The 17,233-nt window shown below is 47.3% G+C and overlaps 1 protein-coding gene across 1 annotated transcript in view; it reads left to right on the top strand.

Moving 5' to 3' along the window:
• Positions 1–7,650: 7,650 nt before the first annotated feature.
• Positions 7,651–17,233, top strand: part of PTPRJ (protein tyrosine phosphatase receptor type J) — a 143,454-nt gene continuing 133,871 nt past the window's right edge. Inside the window, exon 1 of the mRNA XM_059142478.1 lies at positions 7,651–8,121. Within this exon, the coding sequence (XP_058998461.1) occupies positions 7,675–8,121 (447 nt within the window). The 5' untranslated portion in view covers positions 7,651–7,674. The remainder of the gene's footprint in view (positions 8,122–17,233) is intronic.

Raw genomic sequence — 17,233 nt, forward strand, 5'->3', positions numbered from 1 at the left:
CCTGGCATAGGGTGTTGGTAAGGATTGAAGAAGATCAAGGGTCTCAAGTAGCTTGCACAAGAGCCTCGTACATAGTTCACAGCCGATAATAGCAGTAGATATTATTACTGAAGTTTTTACCCTCTCTCTGTCTCGGCTTACAGTTTTCCAAGTAAGTGAAAGAAGACTCTGAAGGTATTCTGCTTATCGGTGATAGTCTAGGCCTTTTAAAATTCATTTTGCTTTATAGAGAAAAGAAAATCCCATCGACTCAGACCAAACTGGAGAGCAATTTCTCAAGCGTAGTAGGAGGCAGCTCACTGCCCTCAGATCACCTGTGTGCTTCCTCGTGCAGACTCCTGAGTATCCATCCTAATTAGAAGCAGAAATCTGATTCTGGGTCTCTGAGGGGGCCCAGAAAGAAACACGTCAGCCAAACCCACAGATAAAGGCTGAGAGTCAGGGAGGCGTCCTGTCCTGCCAGCCAACAGACTAGGCCAGTGCTTCTCAAACTTGAATGTCTATAGGAATCCACTGGGAATCTTGTTAAAATGCAGATTCTGTTTCAATAGGTGTATTAGGGTTCTTTAGAGAGACAGAACAGATAGGAAATATATACATTAATAATATATAGTACAAAGATATATATAGTACATGTAAGTAATATATAATATAACAATAATATTAATATTATCATATTAATATATACTATATAATAGTATATATAATATAAATATATAATAGTAATATATATTAGTATATATAATATATAATTGTAATGTATGTTAGTATATATATTAGTATATATAGTAATATATAGTATATATATTAGTAATATACAATACATATGATATGTAGTATCTATTATATATATATAAATATATACATTGAATAAAGATGACGTTTTGGTTCATGCTATTATGGAGACTGAGAAGCCCCAGATCTGCCATCTGCCATTTGGAAACCCAGGAAAGCTGGTTGTGTAGTTCAAAGTCCTGAGAGCCAGAGAGCCAGAGCTGAGGGTGTGAATTTCAGTTTGAGTCTGAAGGCTGGAGAACCAGGAGCTCCAAAGTCAGGAGAAGATTGAGGTTCCAGTTCAAACAGTCAGGCAGAGGAAGAATTCAACCATCCTCCACCTTTCTGTTCTAGTCAGGCCCTTAACAGATAAAGTCCACCCATATCGGGGAGAGCAATCTGCTTTACACCCCTCCCCACCCCCATTCACATGTGAATCTCTTCCGGAAGCACCCTCACAGATAAACCTAGAAATAATGTTTAACCAGACAGCTGGGCATCCTGTGGCTATTCAAGTTGACACACAAAATTAACCATTAACATAGAATTTCTGGGGTTGGATCAGAAACTCTGCATTTCTTTTTTTTTTTTTTTTTAAGATTTTATTTATTTATTTGTCAGAGAGAGAGCGCGAGCGAAAGTGAGCACAGGCAGACAGAGTGGAAGGCAGAGTCAGAGGGAGAAGCAGGCCCGATGTGGGACTCGATCCCAGGACGCTGGGATCATGACCTGAGCCGAAGGCAGCTGCCTAACCAACTGAGCCACCCAGGCGTCCCGAAACTCTGCATTTCTAACAAGCTCCCAGGGGTCATTCATCCTGTTGGTCAGTGGACTGCACTTTTTTTTTTTTTTTAAAGATTTCATTTATTTATCTGACAGAAACCACAAGTAGTCGAAGAGGCAGGCAGAGAGACAGAGGGAAGCAGGCTCCCCGCCAAGCAGAGAGCCCGATGTGGGACTCGATCCCAGGACCCTGAGATCATGACCTGAGCCGAAGGCAGTGGCTTAACCCACTGAGCCACCCAGGCGCCCCTGGACTGCACTTTTAATAGCAAGATTTTAGAGGCTCTGTAATTGTGCTGGTCATGAGGGCTCTTCATCAGACATTTCTAGCTCTGCTTTCTGGGCACGTGGTAGGATTCTACTTCCTGCTGCCCCTCCCCCCACCTCCCCTCCCCCCACCGTAGCTGGGTGGGACTGGATGACTAGTTCTGGCTAATGGGAGTAAAAGGTGAGTGTCACTCCCAGGGACTGCATATGTCCCTTCAGGACTCTCCAGAACTCTTTTCCCTTTGTCACAGCAGTGGGCAATGTTTTAGATGGTGTCTGCTCCAGCAGATGACTCCTTGGGTAAGGATGACGTGGAGTCCAGCCCTCAGCCAACCTGTGAGGACCTGTGGTGAGAACAAGACATAGGTGTTTGTTGTTTTCAGTCATTGACATTTAGGAAGGTGTTTGTTACTGCCACATAACTGCACCTATCCTGACTGATAACATGAATCTAATCCCCATTTTACAAAAGAAGAAACTACGTCCAAGAGGAATGACTTGTCTGTATTCTGACACTGGTTAATGAAGTCTTAGGTCTCTGACCTGACTCCCAATCTCTTTCCTCTTTCCATACTTCTAATGCCTCTACCACTTGGGTCTCCCAGACTCTCTGCCAGGCACTTCTCCCATGTCATTTCATTTCATCTGCACAACAATGATTTAAGGTCAGTGAATTATCATCCTATTCTTTGTGTGAGCAAATGGAGGCCAGGGATCCAATCTGATCCAAAGGACATATTCTTCCCATTACACCGCCCTGCTTCAGATCTGCCAAAAAGGGTATTTTAATAATGGTAAACACTTTACCCAGGCAGTGTTATCAATGTTTTAACTACGTTCATATTTTTAACCAACCAATGAGGCCAATATTATCATCAAGAACATCCTCATTTATAGATAAGGATACCGAGGCACAGATAACTTAATTTGTCCAAAGTCACACAGCTAATAAACAGCAGGATGATGATTTGAATCCAGGTAGCTGACTCCAGAGTCCCTCCTCATACACTACACTTTATTGCTGTGAGCAAAGTTCATGCATCTATCTATCTAATATGATATGTATGTACACATGTTTATCATTCATATACATACTATACCTGTATTGTCATACATGATTTTTATTTGCTTATTTAGATTGCAGAGTATTTTCTTCCCTATTAGCAAGATGGCTACACAACTGTTCCAAGTTGATTTCTTTTTTAAAAAAAGATCTATTTATTTGAGGGAGAGAGAGGGAGAGTGTACAAGTGCAGGGAGGGGCAGAGAGAGAATCCTTAAGCAGACTCTCCGCTGAGCATGGAGCCCGATGCAGGGGCTCAATCCCAGGACTCCGAGGTCATGACCTGAGCTGAAATCAAGAGCCAGCCGTTTATCCACCTGAACCACCTAGGCACCCCCCCCAAGTTGATTTCTTGTCCTAACTGCAGGGACCTGGGCATTCTATACATCTAGTGCAATGTGATTAAAAATTTTTTTCAACCTGGAAAAAAAAGGACATTTCTTTTCGGTCCTGAAAAAGAATTAATTTATTGTTAACAAGCCCGGAAGGACCCCGCTGCCAGGAAGGCCTGGGATTCTGGGCCTCCTGCTCGCTCTTCTCTTCTTGCCTTTATATCTCTCAACCCTTTCTTTGTTTGAGGGGATGTTCCTGTTTCAGGCTTGACTGGCTCCTGCCCCCTGCCTGCCACTTCTGGTATTCACGCAGGAGTCATTGTCAAGCCCTGGACAAAAGCTCCTTGTCCCCTGGGCTCCCAGTCTCCTTGGCACACACTCCTTGTGTTTCCAGGTACCTAAGACTCTGGGTCCTGGGTCTGTCCTGCCAGAATGTAAAGGTGCTGGGCTCGGTGGGACCTTGACTCAGGACCTAACAAGCTGGGAGAACAGAAGCCAGTGGGCTGATCCCTTTGGGTACCTAAACTTGGGGAAAGGATGGGGGTACTCAGGAGAAATGGCTCTGTTTCTGCATTCCCAGACCCTGAGGACCTACCATAGGCTTTCTTTCCGGCCCTGAAAATCTGTCACATGCAACTGTTTCTTTGTAAGTCAAACTTTGTTTCCTATCTCAACACCACACACACACACACACACACACAGGAGAAAAGAATTAGGAAAATGCTTAATGTTGTAAGTGCTTGAAGTCAGAAACAAGGAAGGCATTTGCCAAGGCACTTCCTGGCTTGGTGCATGCGCAGGTGATTAGGGCACTGTTTAGGGAGGAACTGAGGTCTGGTGGACAAACATGGAGTTCTAACCACAGCCCAGTTATTAGTCCACAGGAAACATCCTGTTACTATTATAAAGATGAAGTGCTACTTTTTTTTTTTTTTTTTTTTTTTTTAAGAACTTTCGAAAAGTCTTCCTTTTCATTCTGATTCAGTTCAAGTCTGCGAGACAGGAAGGTCTCAGGGCAGCCATGCCTGCAACATTAGCTAATCAGACTCCCAAGAAACATTCCATTCTGCTTAGGAGGGCTTTGGAGAATGGTTTGCTCATGGTGGCTTTTAAAATAAATCGAGGGTTGCCAGCTGAATGGGCTCCCTGAGGGGCTAGTGACCTGGTTCCAGGCTGGTGGCCAGAAGGCTTGCCTCCTGGTGGGATGGTGGCTCTGCCTGTTCCCCATCCTCTGTGGATAAAATAGGAAGTCTTGTAGCCTCTGTCCCTTCCCATTTAAAACTGGGGAAACTGAGGGCCCAGGAAAGTAATAACAAAAGTTAGTAGTAACAACCAACACCTAGAGCACTTTATATTAGCTTATCTGTAAGCGTCAAGTGGTGGGGCATGGTGGCCTAGTGGCAAGAAAGATTTGGTTTCAGATCCTGGCTTTGCCACTCTGAAGCTGTATGACCTTGTGTAAATAGCTAAACCTCTCTGAGATTCCGTTTCCTGGTTTGTAATACACTGATAATGGTACCTGTTCTGCAGGGTTATTATAAGGAGTAGAAATAATGGATGTAACCTAGAGCAGTGCCTGGAACCTAGGGGGTAACTGATCAGAGGTCTTCCTTTTTATTAGGGGTACAATGCAGGCCAGCCATATGATAAATTGTGTTTTCCAGCCCTGCTTGACAGCAAGAATGGCCCAAGGAACTGGGCCTCATCCCCTGCAGTCTCTGGAGAGGCATGGGAATCTAGAGTGTAACAAGTCACGAGGTGATTCCTATCAGATGGTTTTGGAACACGTCCAGGAACCCTCTTGGCTCCTGGAACCTTCAACCTCTTGGCTGGGGTCTTTTGTTCTCTATGCACCTGGCCCCATATTCAGTAAAGCTTTAGCTTTTGCTTGAAGGTGGGCATGATTAAAAGGTCAACTATCATTATACATTCTCAAAGAGAATGTGTCTTGAACTTTGCACAGTAGATTTATGCCTGAAAAGCTGTTTGCAAATGGAATTTGGGGTGTGTATGTGTGTGTGTGTTGGGGGGTGGGTGGGAGGGAGGGAGAGAACACGCATATCTCTAATACCTTAGTTTACTATTCAAAGGAATGCATTCAATTCAACTAAATGCATATTATTTGAGTGACCATTATATGCTGGGGAGACAATGATAAAGAACATGGAGGCTCCATCTTCACGGGCTTACTTAGGGTCCATGGGGGAAGATGGTCACATAAACAGGCCCTTACAACACTGTGGTTACATAGGGTTAGCACAGGGAGCTTGGAGAGCATGGAAGGGGAAGTGTGCCCAACTTGGGGCTGGGGCACCTGGGAAGTTCTAGGGGAAGTGACAGCTGAAGGCGAGGCCTGTACACTGGAATCTAGTCTCAAAGCCCTTTGCAAAGTGAATGATCCTTACTTAATTTATCCACGTGGAAAAATGAACTTTCCCATCACGGTCACCTGGATATATTTGTACAACGGTGCAGCGGCACAGATTCTGAGTTTCTGCTAAGGACAAGGCGCAGAATTAAGCATCAAAGGGCACCGAGGGTGACAACGGCCCACTCCAGCTGTCGGGGAGTTTATGCCACACCTCCTCAGGACTGATTTCAATTCTCATAGAGGTCATTCATCCAGTGTGATCCGTTTGTGACTGAACAGGTAGTTTATTATTTAGGTCTTAACTCCCTTTGCCGAAAAGACTGTTTATTTTCTTTCTTCATCATGTAGTAGGGAAATCCAGTTCTGCCCCACACTTAAACTTGGACATACGTTTTACCCAAGAGAAAAATCAAAGTGCACACTGAGTTCAGGGTACTGTTTGCAGATCCAAGACATGAAGCCGGGGAGGCCTGGATGGCTCTGTAGGGTCTGTAGGGTCTGTACCTGTGGCAGCTTGCAGACCTGGCAGTGCCCGTGCTAAGTCAAGCGTTCTTTCCCTCTGGGCTTCAAGGACACTAGTGCCTTTCAAACCACCTGTCTCAGCCCCAAGAAGGGAAAGAGGCAAGGGAAAAACAATTTCTTGTGAATTATAATTAGACCATGTTTGAACAAAAGATGGCAAGGTATTTAAGCCAGCAGGTGAAGTCCCCACACTGACTGAGCTTGTCTGGGTGTATGGTCTGGTAGGAGCTGCTTAGACCTTTTGAGTGAACCTATGTTCCCATCTTGCAGATGGGGAACCTGAGGCACCAGAGATGTCTGGAAGCGGTGTTGAACACCTCGTGGGGTTTCCACCCTGCTAAACTCATCTTTCAAAATCTCCCCTGGATACTACCCATCACCCTCCCTCCCCTGCTTTTCAAAAGAAAAAGTCCAAAGCATCTGCCTCCTGTTTTTTGCCAAGTTGCTCCCACTTCCTGAGACCCCGCCCCCCTCTATCTGCCCGGTGAAATTCAACCCATCCTTCAAAGCCCGGCTCAGGTGTCACCTCTCATCCTGGTTGGAATTCATCTCTCCCTCCCCGGCACTCCTTGGCTTGGCCCTTTCTCTCATTACTTCTCTTAGGGCAACGGGCTTCGCCTCCCAGATCCTCAGTTTTCTCTTTTGTGCGCTGGCATAGTAGTAACACCTACAGTCGTCTTGAAACCCTTGCAGCTCGCGGTCTTCTTCGATGACGCGATGAAAGCTGCGGGCAGAGCGAATGCTTACTGAGGCCCATTATGTGTCATGCCCCGGGTTTAAGACTTTTCTGCCGTTATTTCATGTAATTGTCAGTCGGGTCTCCCTAAAAGAGTACTAGTATTAATTTCATTCCGCAGATAAGTGGAGAGGTCCAGAGAGGTGAAATGCCGCTTCCGGAGGTCACACAGCTCGTTACTAGCAGAGAGCTAGGTTTGCCATACGCCAGAGCCGGGGTCCCAATCACCCGACCGGGTCCCATGCCCGCTCTCCGCCTCTCAGCCGGGGAGGATGGGGGCGGGGAGAGCACAGCACACAGCACGTCTCCTACAATTTAGGGGTTCATTCATCCCCACGCCCACCCCCCGGGCAGGTCTAGCAGGCCTTCGCGGGATCGTTGTCTAAACGCAGGCCTGGCTGTGCCCTCGGCAGGGATCCCGGTCAACAGCTGGTGACCCAAACCCCGGGGCACGGAGCGGAGGCTGGGACGCCTGTACCGTGGGGTACCGGCTAGCGCGGCTCGAGAGCCACCGAGCGGGTCCCGGGTCCCGAGCCCCAGGAATGTGGGAGGGCTGCGCGGAGAGGGCGGGCACGGCGGGGGCGCTTCCTCTGCCCGCCGGAGGGGAGCCGCCAGGGCGCGCGCGGGGCGCGCTACCGCCCCCTCCCCGCCGCCCGCCGCCCGGCCGGTTGGGCGGGGGCGGGGGCTGTAGCGGGAGGGCGGCGAGGGGCCGCGGTGCTCTGCAGCCGCCTGGCCTGCCGGGCGGGAGGAAGCGATGAATATTCAGAGGGGGAGGGGGAAGGGAGGGGGCTGAGCGCTTGCCGCGGCTCCCTGCAGCCGGAGCCGCATGACGCGCGGAGGAGGCAGCGGGAGCCGCCGGAGCCGCAGGAGCCGGGATCAGGGCGCCGCGCGCGGGGGGTGGGCGCCGCTTGCTCCGCCCCGCGAAGCCCCTGCGCGCCCAGGGACGCGTCCCTCCCGCGGCAGCCGCGCCAGGCTCCGCCGTGTGGCCGCCGCCGCCGCCGCCGCCGCTGCCATGTCCCCGGGGAAGCCCGGGGCGGGCGGAGCGGGGACTAGGCGGACGGGCTGGAGGAGGAGGAGGAGGAGGCGGCGGCTGGAGGCGGCGACGAGGGCGCCCGGGTTCGGGCGCACGGCGGGGCCCGACTCGCGCGTCCCGGGCACGTTTCAGGGCGCGCAGGGCATGAAGCGGGCGGCGCGGGAGGCGCGGCCGCCTCCGCGCTCGCCGGGGCTGCGCTGGGTGCTGCCGCCGCTGCTGCTGCTGTTGCGCCTGGGCCAGGTGAGCGGCCGGGTGGGCCCGGGAGCGGGGGTGGGGGGGGGCGGGCACGAAGAGTGGGGGCGGGACTGGCATCCCCTGCACCTGCCCGGGTGTGCCCTGTTGGCGGGGTTCGCGGGAGGTGGCGAGGAGCCCGAGGGCTCCGAGCACCCCTTCTTGGAGGGGGCTCGCAGGAACCCAGCCGCCTCGCGCGCCGGCGACCGAGCCCCTGCCCCGGCTGCCCAGTCCAGCGCGGCGGGATCCGGGGTCCCGGGGTGCCCGTGGCCTCCCAGGGGAAGCCCCCGCGCTGGCTCCAGGCAGTCTCTGGCCCGGCCCTTCCCGGAGCTGGTCACATCTGGCCGGCGCGGGCCCGGCTAGCCCGCCCGCGGCGGCCGGAGGGGGCGTGTTTGCGAAGGGCTCTCGTCGCGGAGCGGGGCCGGCCTGGCCGAGCGCGGCCGACCTCCGACCCGGCCTGCAGGGGCCCGAGGGGCCGGGCCGACCGGCAGCGGCGGCGGCCGGGGGAGCCGGGGCAGGGCCGGGTGCGGGCCCTCCGGGCCGAGGGGACCGCTTCTGTGGGGGGGAGTCCCCAGCTCGGTCAAAGGTGGCCCCTCGCAAGCTTTCGTCAAGGCGACGGTCCCCTTCCCGGAGAAACTGCTTGCTTCCCTGGGCGTTTATTTCGTGCTTTGTGGGCGCAGGCTCTCCCCGCACCGCCCTGTTTTCTAGCTTCGCTTTTCAGATACTGCTGTGCCTGGCATTTTGGCGACCGACCTTTCTGAAAGCGCCGTTTCCCCTTCGTAGTATTCCCATTGGGGCTGAGGCTGGGCAGCTGGGAGACGTTCCCATGTCACAGATAGGGAACTTGAGAGGGAGAAGTGAAAGAGCAGAATCACCCAGCCCTGGTCGCGGGAGCTGAGCAAGCGGGTTTGTCTTCACAGCCTTCTAGGAGCCTGCTAGGGTGCTGCACCCGCGAACGAAAGTGGCCTGGTGACACCCCTATTGTGCATTTTGTTAATGAAAATCTCGCTTGTTTTATACAAACAACAGCTCTAAGGAGACAATGTTGGAAGCCCGGGAAATGAGTTATTGGCTAAGGATGGAACCTGGTTTCAGGGAAAACTTTTCAAGCACAGATACAGGATTGTCTGAGAACAGAAACACCATCCTTGGGGCGGCAAAGAAGCCTAGCAAGGCAGGATAAGGGAACTGGGGCCTGGGGCCTGTAGGAACTCTTCACACCCAAAGAGTTGCTCTGGGTGCACACCTCCCCTCCCAGTTTTCTTCAGCAGACCTTGGAAGGCAGTATGACCTCCTCCTGCAGAAAACACTCAATTAGCTCTAGGGCCGGGCTTCAGTTTCCCACACCTTCTTTAATAGCGTTTGTAGGGTGGGCTAACACCACCTGCCCCCAAGAATTGTTTGAGGAGCGTCCACTGGCTAATGTCTGAAAGAGCTTTGTAAACATTAAAAGGTGTCCAGATGGGGTTTCGTTAAGACAGTGTGTATGGACCGCCTTCTCCCTGTCCCTGTAAGGAAATTCACATAGAGCAGTCTACGAGATTAAAAAGAAAATTGCCTCGTAATTGAAGATCTCTTGGACCAAAGTTTATACTAAAGAAGTATTTGTTCTTCATTTATTTTTAGTTTAATTTGACACACATATATTTTTTATTATATTATGTTTTTACTTTGTCCATGGGGGGTTGCTAGCTATGCTTTGAATCAGTGAAAAAATGTCTGGGGTAAATCAATTACTTGCCCAATTCTTCCTTGTATTTCAGTCTGCTTGTCCCCTATTCAGATATTTCCTTCCTCTCTAATGTGTTCTGTGGAAACTCAAGGCAACTATTTCTCATTTTGGGATACATTATAAAATAGGAAATCTAAAAGGCTCTCTGAAAAAGTGTTTTCAAAATCCACAGTTGACAGTTCATTTTGAGAGTGGCTACTTCAGGGAATTTTCGACCAGACTTTCAAGATAGCCCAAACCCTTTATTTTTTAGGTGAGAATATTGAGGCCTAGAGAAGACGGCGATCAGGCTGAGGTCACCTGGCAAGACAGTGGAGGAGCTGGGACTGAAACTTGTGTTATGTGCCTCTGCTAGTCTTTTCTTGATACTTTCTCTCTCTCTTTTTTTTTTTTCTTTCTTCTGCCATGTTTTACTTTGCTCTTACTTTTTTTTTTTTTAAGATTTTATTATTATTATTATTTTTTAAGATTTTATTTATTTATTTGACAGACAGAGATCACAAGTAGGCAGAGAGGCAGGCAGAGTGAGAGTAAGGGAAGCAGGCTCCCCACTGAGCAGAGAGCCTGATTCGGGGCTTGGTCCTAGGACCCTGGGATCATGGCTCGAGCAGAAGGCAGAGGCTTTAACCCATTGAACCACCCAGGCGCCTCCCTATTTATTTTTTTGACAGAAATAACAAGTAAGCAGAGAAGCAGGCAGAGAGAAGGAGAAGCAGGCTCCCCACTGAGCAGAGAGCCTGATGTGGGGCTCGATCCCAGGACCCTGAGTGGAAGGCAGAGGCTTAACCTCTGAGCCACCCAGATGTCCCTTTGCTGTTACTTTTAACTATAGGCATAGCCCTACCTCACTGGGTAAGCCTTATACTGTGGGTATAAATTGAATTTTTCAAAAGGAAACATGTTTGAGATTGGAAGTCATACTTGAGATTTCTGAAGTTTGTACCTTTAGGAGATGTGGGTGAAGATATCAGGCTGCCTCCCTAACATTTGATTGGTTTTCTGAAGCTTGGATGGGCTGTGTGTGTGTGTGTGTGTTACATGGAAGCAAAAAAATGGACAAGGCGTGGAAAAGACACAGCTCTGTGAGGGAATTAATAGGGATGGGTTTGGAGGCTGAAGAGAGGAGATGCTGGAAGTTCCAGTGCTTAGTACGGGACGGAAAAGCCATTTTTGACCCTGGCATCTCATTCCTCTTCTTCAAGACAGGAAGGACTGTCAGAGATGATTCCAACATGAGGACAGTGCTAGTTGAAGTGTCTGACTCCACCCATTCTTGTAGCATTTTTGCACACTAATTTTGGTTTATGTGAATGTTTTAGGCACTGTGACCGAATGGTCCTGTCCCCTGGCGCCCTCCCCTCCTTTTCTTGGGAAATAGTCCTGACAGATTCTTTAAGAAAGAGCTTGAAAGCGGGCTGCTTTAAAATGGGGGGGGGGGGGAGGGGGAAGAAAGGAAGAAAAAAAGGAAGAAAGAAAGAAAGAAGCTGGCGACTGATAGCTGTTTTGTTGGTCTTGTTTTGTTGGATTTGTTTTTTCTTTGCTTTCTTGTTTCCTGGTGAATAATAAGTGTTTGCATCTGTGATCTATAATAGCTAATTCTTAAGCCTGCTTACCTACCTGCTTCATCCGGACTACAAAAAATATGTTGACTCCTCTTAAAGTTGCTTGTTAAAATCTCATATGGGTGACTTCAAATATTTTGTTTTGCTTCAGAACAACAATGGAGAAACCAAACGATTATGTTTTGTTTGCAGACAGTTTAAGAAAACAGAGCAGGCTGGTTTATGGTTAGACTGTGACTTTGAGCTGATTTCAAGTTGAGCCCCACCATGAAGACAACCACGGATCCCCAAGCTTTCCTGAGCAGGGAGAATCCTGGCTCCTGAGTGAACAATTTTGGTCAGCAAAGAGGTTATTTAGCTCCCAAAAGTAATTTTTTGCTTGGGGTTGAGGCCGAGGTAGAGTTGCTGGATGACTTGTAGGCCTGGGTTTAGCCCACACATGGCCTGCAATTACTTCTTAGTCCATTCACTGCTTGGCCAAGGGAATTATTTTGAGTGCAGAGTAAGAGGCAATTTTCTGTATATTTCCTCTTTAACCTCACACTGCTGGTAATATTATAATTAATAGGTAACATTATACATGGCAGATACTGTGGTCAGGGTTTGAATGCATTATCTCATTTGACCATTTCAGAAATACTAAAAGGTAGGTGCTGTTCATGTTCCCATTTTATCTGAGAGAAAACTGGGATTCTGTGCTTACCCAGGATTTATAACTGGGATTCGTTAGAGCCAGGCCTATTGCCTTCACTGCTCCCGTTTACGGTCTCGTGCTGTACAAAGTCATATATTTTAGAGAAGTTCTTCAGTGTGCAAGTGAGACATGAGGACAGACTTGTGGTGAAGAACGGGCTTGTGGGTTCTGAACCCTGATGGGGCAGGGAGTCCTTTTGGCTTCTCTGCATCTTGTACTCTATAGGGTCTGCTCTGTTTGTGATACGGACAACCCAGGTACCTCCTTCCTGCTCGTCTTGCTTTGAGAGCCTGAGTCTTCGTGGATCCAGGCTCTGGAGTGGAAAGACCTGGGTTCGGGTCCTCGCTCTGCCACTTAGTTGCTGCATAAACTTGGGCAAGTCCCTTAACCTCGGTGACTCCTCATTTCCTTATCTGGAAAATGGGACTAACACTTCCTGCTTCCCGGGGCCGCTGAAGAGGAGCAAATATGATAGAAGAGGAACTGCCATATGAAATCTAAGGCATGATTCTAAGGTTGTGGCTACGGCTGTTGTTTGGGGAGAAAAAGTGGGGCTTCACAACATTAGTTCATATAACAAATCCTTATCAGGCGCTTCTCACAGAGTGACGCCTGTGGGCATGCACGGTAAACTTAGCTCAGTCACAGAACTTTTTTTTTTTTTTTTTTAAATGTTAGGAATTATTTATTTTAGGGGGTATTAATAAAAAAATAGTAAGTTGCATAACATGCCCATGATTTTATAGGTAGAGTGAGGCTAAATGTAGTATCTTGGCGTATAAATTATTTATGTTTAATAAAAAGCTGATCTGAAGAAAAATACTGGGTACCTGTTTATGAAATGATGATATGGTTATGGCAAACTTGTAAAGGTGAAAAACTGCTTCAGTTTCGGAAGTACTGGGCACACAGCAGGCAGCCTGCATTCGTGACTTACAGGCCTTGGGAGTGAGAGGTTACTCTGATCGCCCCCAGCCAGCCGCTCACAAGTGTGATACAGGCTGTGTGTGTGTGTGATGTCCTCGCTGTCCTCCACCTCCCGCACCCCTGACAGGGATGAGTGGGGGCAGAGGGTCTCTAAGTCGAGATCCCTGGAAACGGCAGTTTTCTCAGGCGAGAGAAGTCCACTGTAGTTTGTCACTGCCTTGTGTGGCTTTCCTGGTGACCCTGCAGAGGACGGGAGCTGTAGGAAATTTGTTATTACTTCCTTATTAGTGATAGCTGTAGTCATCCCATTGTCTCAGAATTTTCATGACATGTAAATGCCTGGGTGGAGGGGCTGGTGGGACTGAAACGGTGGATTAGGGGGCCTTTTGAAAGCGACGTAGTGTCAGCTCCCACAGAAGGTCTAATTTTAAACATGCAAATAATTTTCAGTTCCACTTTTCCTTCTTCCTGTTAGAGGAAAGCTGTACCCTGTTGCCATTTCTGAGTCTTGAGCAGACAATGTTGTCATTATGCTCCAAACTATCTCCTTCTCCAGGGCAGGAATGGGTGGTGGTTTTCTGGGTGCCTGAGCCGGGCCCTAGCCCAGTGTTATTTCATGGCTTCTGGGTAAATAAGTGAGTGAATATTAAAACTTAGCACCAGTGTGGAGTCCATAACACGGTGGTTCTTAATCTTTCTGGGGGGTGAGGTGGGGGTATGAGACCCTTACAGAGTATGTAAAAGAGAAGTATCTTCTCCCTGAAAGGAATGCACATATTTACAACTTTGTATCCAATTTCAAGCGTTTCGTAGGCTTTTTGAAACAGCCTAGGATTCTCAGGTTAAAAATCCTCCAATCTAAAGCTGTATAGCGTTAGAAAAATATCAGTTTTCTTCGGAGGTAATCACTGTGGGTATCCTTGGTTTCCTTCCAGGAGGAAAAATGTTTCTTTGTAATGTATACATGTATCTGCATTAATCTTTTAAAATAATTACATTGAAAACTTTATGTATATATTGGAGTCTACTTAGCCTTTTAATTTACTTTGTTATTTTAGAGATTATTTAATACCTTTACTGACAGCTTTAACTCATTCTTTTAAATGACTGCTTGGGATTCTGATGTGTGAAGTTACCATGATTTATTTGACCATGCCCTTATCAGGGGACACTTTAACTGTTTTTAGTGCCCCTTCCCCAAGCCTTTTACAAATCATGCTTTAGAGAATGTCTTTCATGCCAATTTCTTGTCACTTTCACAAGGGTATCCATAGGATAAATTTCTAATTTTAGGATTGTTGCATTAGAGGGTACATGCATTTAAAGTTTGGTAGCTGTTGTTGTTTCCTCCAGAAACATTGCTCCAGTTTGCCTGCACCCACCCATAGGTTTGAGAACTGAGGATTATTAAATTTTATTTTTTTAATCTTTTAAAGTTTTTTTTTTTTTCTTTAAGTAATCTCTGCACCCAACGTGGGGCTTGAACTTACAACCCTGAGATCAAGAGTTGCATGCTTTACTGCCTGAGCCAGCCAGGCGCCCCGAGGATTGTTAAATTTTTAAATGTGTGCCAGTCTGAGAGGTGAAAAATTGTATCTTGCTACTTTTATTTATATCTCTGAATTAGTGGAATATTTTTTCCTATGTTTTGGACATCTGCATTCCTTCCTTCCTTCCTTCTTTACTTTCTAGCTAACTCCCTGTTCGTTAAAAAGAAAGAAAAAAGATTGCCATTTTGTTATTGATTTGTACAGGGTCTTGGGAAATTAAAGAAGTTTGTCCTATGGCTCTCATTTGTGTTGGAAATATGTGTATTTTCCAACTATTTTCGATGTGGCCCTTGTTCTTCAGGGACTCAGAAATAAATAAGATCCCTGGATGGTGAAGAGACTATAGAGCTTGGAACCGGATTGCTTGGTTAGAACCCTGCCTCTCCCATCTAACTAGCTGTGATCTTGGGCAGGTGCCTGAACCTTTCTGATCCTTAGAGTTCACATTTCTAAAATGCTAATAATACTAATAGTACTTCTCACACAGGGTAGTTGGATAAGTTGAGATCTCATTATGTCAAAGTTCTTTATAAATGGGCACAGAAATAGAACAATATTTAATAGAATATTCCATTTTCTCAGAATTTAGATTTTCAAGTTAGGGCACACGGCCATAATTATGACTTGTCAAAATTGTGCCACAGAATCTTTTAAATTGGATTTAAGAGATTAAGTCCACAATAGAATGTTTACACACACACATATGCATATATATGTATTCAAATGTATAATGTGGAGCCATGTACGCTTCCCTGATAGCATAATTTAAATTAACGTATCTCAGGACACCTGGCTGGCTCAGTCAGTTAAGTGTCTGACTCTTTGTTTTGGCTCAGGTCATGATCTCAGGGTTGTGAGATCAAAACCTGTATCAGGCTCCGCACTCAGCAGGAGTCTGCTTGAGATTCTCTCTCTCTCTCCCTTGCCCTCTGTCCCTCCCCTGCTCTGTCTCTCTCTCAAATAAAGAAATAAATCTTAAAAAAGTAACAAATTATATTTCTCTTTTGACAGTGAATATAATTAATATAGGTTAAATGACCACAAGATATGAGTGAAGAGTGGCCAGGGTGGTCCTAGCCACTGAGAAGCATAGGACTACTGACTGTGGTCTTTAAAAAATAGGGTTCTGCTTGCATTAACTTGAGCATTTCTCTTTGTTTTGCGACCTGGCCAGCTCTGGCTGTGGCTGCCTCTCTGCTCTGGGTACCTTTCCTGCAGGGCCAAGAGGAGTTATTTAATACCACCAATCCAAAGTAAAGATATAAACCTTGGTTCTAATTGCAGGAGGTGGGAGAGCAGGGGAGTCTGTCCTGACTGTACCACTGGTTTCTATAGCTGCAAGGCGGTCCTGCAGCTCCTGCTCCTGGCCCAAGGACTGCCTTCTTCTCATGTCCTTGTGTCATAGGTGCTCTTCCTTACCCACTGGAAGTGGACCTTGCTGGCAGTCCTTTTCCTGAGCCCGGAGACAGAGAGCTGCAGAGAGCTCGGTGTGGGTAGAGTTTAGCATACCATCTTGGGAGTCGGACAGACCTGACACCTTCAAGAACTCTTATGCTCAGAGCTGTACTTGTTCTCATCTGGAAAATGGGGACAACAAAAATATGGATTAAATGGATCCACATAACATGTTCTTAGTGTGAAATAAACCCTCAAAAAAAGATGTTGGCTGTTGTTTTATCATCTTATTTTGCTGGGGGTACTGGCATACATTAGCTCTTAGAAAGATTTAAAAAATTATGTTTACCTTATAGGTTACAAAGCCCTTCAGCATATATGAGCTTACAGCATTCCTGTGAGTCATTCCCACTATTTATTTATTTATTTAAAAAGATTTTATAGTCTGCCTTCTGCTCAGATTATGAGCCCAGAGTCCTGGGGTTGAGTCCCACATCAGGCTCCTTGCTCAGCAGGGAGCCTGCTTCTCCCTCTACCTACTTCTCTCTCTGCCTGCCACTCCCTCTGCTTGTGCTCTCTCTCTCTGTGTCAAATAAATCTCGCACAGAGAGCGAGATTGACAGAGAGGGAGAGAGAGAAGGAGCGAGCACGAGTAGGATGAGCAGCAGCAAGCAGTGGGCAAAGCAGGCTCTCCAATGTGGGGCTCGATCCCAGGACCTTGGGATCATGACCTGAGCTGAAGGCAGACCTTTAACTGAGCCACCCAGGTGCCCCTGTCCTTCCCACTTAAGGTGTGGCTCAATCTGTCTCTAAGTGATTTGTCCAATTCAGGTGTCATCTGTCTTTTGCACATAGTGTAGCCTAGTTGTAAAGCTTAATTAAATTTAGAATCCGTGTACAAGAGGCACATACTTTTAGGTTGAACCATATGAAATATTATTTTTGGTCCTTTGACTATTGGCCCTCAAACATGGTTCCACCTAATATGATCCAGAACGTGGGCGAAGTTTGGAAAACCAAAACCTAGATCTCTCTGCGGGAAAGCAGTCTGTTTAAAACCATGGGCCGTAAAACCAATTTAGTAAGTTATGAGCAGCATTAAAGAATGATGGACTAGAGAGTTTCAGGGTTTACTGCATGTCGAAAAGGTAAGTGTTGTGTCATGAAATTTGTTTCCGTTACATATACTCTGTGCGTATGTGTGCTGAAGTGCACAGAGTATGAATTTCTTATTGTGGCTTTCGGCATTGTTCAAGAAACT

Source organism: Mustela lutreola, chromosome 1 (assembly GCF_030435805.1).
Source record: "Mustela lutreola isolate mMusLut2 chromosome 1, mMusLut2.pri, whole genome shotgun sequence".
NCBI lineage: Eukaryota > Metazoa > Chordata > Mammalia > Carnivora > Mustelidae > Mustela > Mustela lutreola.